Genomic DNA, 6,000 nt, shown 5'->3' on the forward strand with positions numbered 1-6,000 from the left:
CTCTACACCGACACTGTGGAGCCGGCTTGGGATTCTCTCTCTCTCTCTCTCTCTCTCTGCCCCTCCCCTGCTTGTTCTCTCTCTCTCTCAAAATAAACTTAAAAAACAAAAACAACAACCTTTCTGCTCTAAGTGTTCCGTGTACTGCCCAGTCCCACAGCCACCAGCCGCATGCGGATACTGAGCACTTGAAACGTGGCTAGTGTACCTGAGAAAGGGAATTCTTAATTTTGTTTGGTCGTAAGTAATTTTCATTTAAATAGCAATACACCTGGCCAATGGTAACGGCATTGGCAATGCAGCCGAACTGTCTTGCTTGTTCTTTTCATTCTCAACCTTAATGCACACTGAGAATGCTGTGTTCTCCTTGGCTCTGAATCACCTCCTATTCCTCACTGAATGCTCTTCTGACAACCTTAACAAAGCAGAAAGCCGGCGTGTCTTCCATTTCCGAGCACTTGCTCTGTGCCTGAGCACAGCCGTCTTGATGTGTCCTGGGAGATGGGGCAGGAAGCGCGTCGCCAGAAAGGAAGCCAATGCACCCAACCACCTCGGACTCCAGGGCGTCTGGGGCACAGAGGAAGGAGGGCAGGGGAGGGGTGTGAAAGAAACCCACTCTGGGGGCTGGACACCAGCCGGGGCTGCATTTATTTATATCACAGGGTGTTACAGTCGTCTGCCCTGCAGCTGAAGAACCGGTACATGTCTAAGGGAAGGGGACAGAAATCGGCTTTGTCCATGTTCCCTGGCAGCTACTACTGTGGCTCAAAGGGTGCAAGGAGACCCCGGGCACGGGGGCGGGGGGACAGGAGGGGAAGCTGGCTCTGGCAGGCAGACACCCTCGGAGTGTTGCTGGAAAGGAGGAAACTGAGTCATTTGCATGTTTGCATCCAAACAGATACAAATGACATCTGCAGCGCTGTCCAGGATATCCTGGTCCACCTGGCCAGGGGGACAACCGTCACTGCCTAGAGCACGGCCACAGAGGGACCGTTCAAGCCAAACACTTGGAGAGGTGCTGGGTCTGGGGCTCTGCTCTCAATGCAGTATGACTGCAGAAGCCGTGTTCAAGCCTCCAGGCTTAGAAAAGCAAGGTTATTACCCCCATCTGTTACAGAAATCGTGACAATTTTGGCTTAAAAAGAAAAGAACTGACAGGTATGCTGGGTTATGGGGTTCGGGAACAAATGCGAGCTCTGCTGGCAGGAGCATACGAGAGCACTGTGACCCGCGCCCCGGTCCGCCAACACCAAAGACCCTCAGCTCTGCCACTTGCAGAGCCCACGCTGGCTCCGGTGGCCGGGCTGTCCCCCCGTGTTCTCCAGCACATTCTTCCTGCTCCTCTGCCCTACTCCCAACAAATCCTTCTACCTGTACAAAGGTGTTTAATTAGCATGAAGCCGACTTATTAAACCACTGATACCGAATTCGGAGGCTAAGGAGTAATTTCTTAAGAAAGGCACCAGATACAGAGAAAGTTTAATTAACATTTTCCTTCGTTTCAAAGTTTCAAGGGATTACTTTTCCTTCTCATATCTCTTACCTCCTTCATCCATTCTATTCGTGACCTTTTGAAGTTCCCCTCTTGCAGATAGCTAAGCTCCTCTAAAGCAGTGGATCCAGATCATTAGCATATTACTCCAAAACTCCAGTGCCTGAGAAAGTTAATGCATTTTCTAAAGCACACGCTTTAACTTCACTGGCACTTGGAAAACGCATAGAAAATGCCTCAAAACCTCCCTCCTCTCAGACCCAGCCATTCTACGCCCAGGAATTTATTCAAAGGAAATAATTAAGGATGTCCGCAAGGCTTTAGTTACAAGGATGTTTACCCCCACTGTTGTTTATAATTGTGAAGAATTGGAAACAACCTACACGTCCCTCAGGCAAGGCTAAAAGATCCAGGGTCCTGGGACTGCCTGGTAGGAAGAGACGAACAACCAGTCGCTAAGTCAATCAACCAACCACAGAGCTACAAGTTCAGATAGAGATGTAGGGTAGGTCCAGATTCCACAGGGCCCGAATCATGTAAATTTAGGGTGACCACCTTTAAGAAAATACAAAACAGGGGCGCCTGGGTGGCGCAGTCAGTTAAGCGTCCGACTTCAGCCAGGTCACGATCTCACGGTCCGTGGGTTCGAGCCCCGTGTCGGGCTCTGGGCTGACGGCTCAGAGCCTGGAGCCTGCTTCCGATTCTGTGTCTCCCTCTCTCTCTGCCCCTCCCCCGTTCATGCTCTGTCTCTCTCTGTCCCAAAAATAAATAAAAAAAGAAAACGTTGAAAAAAAAAATTAAGGGGCGCCTGGGTGGCGCAGTCCGTTAAGCGTCCGACTTCAGCCAGGTCACGATCTCACGGTCTGTGGGTTCGAGCCCCGCGTCGGGCTCTGGGCTGACGGCTCGGAGCCTGGAGCCTGCTTCCGATTCTGTGTCTCCCTCTCTCTCTGCCCCTCCCCCGTTCATGCTCTGTCTCTCTCTGACCCAAAAATAAATAAACGTTGAAAAAGAAAAAAAAGAAAATACAAAACAAAATTAGGTACAGGGGCTCGGTGGGGGCCCATGTGAGTGAGGGGCCTTTGGTGGAAGTTTCATTAGCCTCACGGCAAGTCTAGTCTCTAGGGAAAAAGAGAAAGGAGGCAATATTGGAAGTCTGTTGCTTCAAGAGCTGCAGCTTACAAAGTCTGGGCAGCATAATCAGCTGAGAATGATGGTCGAGGCCTAAGACAGAGCATACTGGGAGGAAAGCAGAAGAGAGAAAAGGATAAGGAGCAAAGTAGTTGGAAAAGGCAGCAAGAGGACAGCTATCAAGGACATAGCCAAACGAAGATACAATTAAGACAATGTGAGGCAAAAACGGAAAAAGAAATTTTGCTTGAACGAGATGTCCGCAGAGTTCAGTTGCTACCTGAGAAACTATAGGGACAAGCCCCCCAATGGAAAGGACAGCATGCCCCTGTCGGAAGCAGACGGCGCACTTTTGAGAGCAGGAGCCTGGCTGTCGATGGGTTCCTTAGGACCCCAGGCATATCTGCCCCACGGCCGTACACCAGCATTACCTTCCAGTTTCACACCCCCCGTGTCTGCCCTGTACTCTGGGTGCCAAGTGGAAAGCCAGCCCGTCATTTCCTGCAATTGCCCTATCCCAGTCCCACAGCTTTTCCTCATGCCCTTTTTGAAACAAAGCAGGTCAAACCTGCTCTTGCCTCCCCTGCCCCCAGTTGTTCCCCAGCCAGGGCAGCTTTGACCTGCGGCCCCTCCAAAGCCAGGTGGTTGAGTCCTGGCACGTCTCCCTTGAGCTGAGCCATTAAAGAGCCCGGAGCAGAACAAGCCTGTGCAGCTACAGATCCAGCTACAGATCCGACACAGTGCACAGCTCTCCTGCCTGCCTTTCCTCAGGAGCCCCCCATCCTCGGAAGCCCTTCCGTCCCTGACACGCCCCCGCATACTTTGTGCCAAGGTCACACGGTCCAGTAGCCCAGCCTGGGATTCTGGGACGCGTTCTCCCACTGCTCCTGCTGCACTCTCTACCAAACCCAAAGCCCACAGTGGGCTCCGAGAGTGCAGGACATGGAAAAGGCGTGCAGCCCGCTTTACTCGAAAAAAAGGACTTGGCGGGGCACCCAGGGGGCTCGGCCGGCTAAGCGTCCCACTCTTGATTTCGGCTCAGGTTATGACCTCACAGTCTGTGAGCTCGAGCCCTGCATCAGGCTTCGCACACTGGCAGTGCAGAGGCTGCTTGGGATTCTCTCTCTCTCTCTCTCTCTCTCTGCCCCTTCCCTGCTTGCCCGCTCTCCCTCAAAATAAAAATAAAAATATTTAAAAGGCATATTTGGCAAGTGCAGGAAAAGATAGTCTGGCCTCAAATTCAGCAACTGGGGTAAACGGTGGGGAAGGAGACGTGGAACCGGACAGGGGCTACGTGGGACTTTAAAAACTGGGTCTCCGGGAGGCAGTTCTTCTAAACAACATGACTTTTAATGGGCTGGCTGGTCACGGAGTCCTCCCTTTTCCAGGAATGCTTGAGGACTCAGATCTACGAATCCACCCTCTCGGGTCAGCCTCTGTCCAATTCGGAGCAGGAACTCTCCCACAGAGCTGCATGCTGGGAGCACACATTACTGACCGCGCCTTCCTAACCTGCAACCCCGAAGGACACTCGCACTGGTGACCACACAATAAAACCAACCCCACACTAGCTGTCCCAGGGCCCCCACTGGGACATGACCTTGAATAGGGGAACTGTCCACCGCCTAGCTCTCCGATGAAGAGGTAATGACCCTTGTGTGCCGTTGGAGTCCCCGCCAGGAAAAGGTCAGGAAGGACCAACCTCGCCTCCGCACTTCTGGGGGGGGGGGGGGGGGCCTGGGCGCTCAAGCTCTGCGCCCCTTGGCTGATGGCACTTAGCGCGGAGAGCTCTTAGGGGGCAGCTGGACTCCTTGACCTCTGCAGAACCACATCCTTTCTCCCAAGACTTAAGGTGCTTGTCTCCAGGTCACATGACCCGGGTGAAATGAGGCCCAGGCTGCCCCAGAAATCACCCACCAGCATCCCGGACCCTCTCAGCTCGCGTCCTCGGAGAGCCTTGCAAGGAAGGACGGGGCCCCTCGGGCTCCCACTCACGTCTGGGGAGCCCCCACGCCCTGCCTGCACTCGCACAGCCCGCCCCTCTCACGTCCCGGGTTACCGCGCTTCCCCGGCGCCGCGCACCGGAGCGGCTCGAAGCCGGGGAGCGGTGGGTGGGGTGTCACCAAGAGCTCCCTGAAACCGAGGGGTCTGCGTCTCGAGTGCCGGGTGTCCCGGGGCGTTCGCCTGGAGGTTGGGGGGGGGGGGGTCGGGGACAGAGGGGACGAGTTACTTCGCGAGCGGGCGTTCCCGCTCCGCCGGCTAGGAGGCCGAGGGGGGACCGCCCGCGCGGCTGTCCCCGCGCACGCCGGGCTGGGACCGCGGGCAGCGCCGGCCCGGCCGCCTCCAGCCCCGGGCGCCCACCGCGACGGCGGCGGGACCGGAGCCCGGCGTCCGGCCCTCCCGCCGCCGGGCTGCGCGCCGCCGAGCCGTTTCTCTCGGGCCCCGGGGAGCGCGGCGCGGGGGCGGCCGGGCCGGGCCGGGGTCGCGGGGCGCAACTCACCAGCGCGTGTTGTCGTGGAAGTGCTCCAGCACCGCGTAGCCGAAGAAGGAACCGGCGGGGCCCTGGAAGCGCACGGGGCGCTGCGGGTCCAGGTTGTAGGCGCCCGCCGGGGTCCCCGCGGCCAGCAGCGCCAGGAGCAGCGCGCGGAGCCCCCCGGCGCCCCTCCGCGCCGCCGGGCCGCCCATCCCCGGCCGGCCGCCGCCCTCCGCTGTGCCCCGCGAGCCGGGCGCCGAGCGCGCGGGCGCCGGGGCCGCGGGCTCCGCCGACGGCCGGGGGCTCTGCGCCGGGACGCGGCGCGGGCCCGAGGGCGGGAGGCCGAGCGGGCGCCGCAGGCGAGCGCAGGGGCGGCCCGGAGCGGGCGGCGTCCTCAGGTCCGGCCGAAAGGTCTGCGCGCTCGGCGCGAGCGGTCCCGGGCCGGGCGGCGCTGGGCTGCGGAGAGGCGCGCCCGCGGGGTGGGCGGCCCGGAGGCCGGCGGCGGGACGGCGCACCGGCGCCCTCTGCCGGCCTCCAGCCGCGCCCCCCCACCGCCCCAGCCCCTGCCCCTGCCCCGGGCGCCCCGGCCGGAGAGGGCCCGACACCCGCCCGGGCACCGCGGCTGCGGCGCCTCCCACCACGCCCTGGGGCCGGACAGCTGCCCCGACGCGGCCCCGCGGCTGCGCGCTCAGCCCCTTCTGCGGGGTCGCGGGGTCGCGGGGTCAGCGGCTCCCTCCGGCTCTCACACCCGCAGCGAGGACCAAAGGAAGCCGAGTGACGGGTCGGGCTTCTGCTCCGGCCCCGCCCGTCTGCTGTCCCTCGCCGGGGCTGTGAGTCCACCTGAGGAACAGAGGCGCTCCACCGGCGCCAGCTGTGCTTTTGGGGGACAACTAGAGCCACGTGGGGG

At 59.5% G+C, this 6,000-nt stretch overlaps 1 protein-coding gene across 4 annotated transcripts in view; it reads right to left on the reverse strand.

Moving 5' to 3' along the window:
- The window catches only part of ITGA9 (integrin subunit alpha 9), a 355,609-nt gene extending 350,050 nt beyond the window's left edge, over positions 1 to 5,559 (reverse strand). For 2 of the 4 annotated variants that reach the window (XM_053221698.1, XM_053221700.1), the window contains exon 1: positions 5,121 to 5,559. In XM_053221698.1, the coding sequence (XP_053077673.1) occupies positions 5,121 to 5,305 (185 nt within the window). In that variant the 5' untranslated portion in view covers positions 5,306 to 5,559. The remainder of the gene's footprint in view (positions 1 to 5,120) is intronic. The other 2 variants (XM_053221699.1, XM_053221701.1) reach the window with 2 other exon arrangements.
- Positions 5,560 to 6,000: the final 441 nt, after the last annotated feature.

Source organism: Acinonyx jubatus, chromosome C2 (assembly GCF_027475565.1).
Source record: "Acinonyx jubatus isolate Ajub_Pintada_27869175 chromosome C2, VMU_Ajub_asm_v1.0, whole genome shotgun sequence".
Taxonomy (NCBI): domain Eukaryota; kingdom Metazoa; phylum Chordata; class Mammalia; order Carnivora; family Felidae; genus Acinonyx; species Acinonyx jubatus.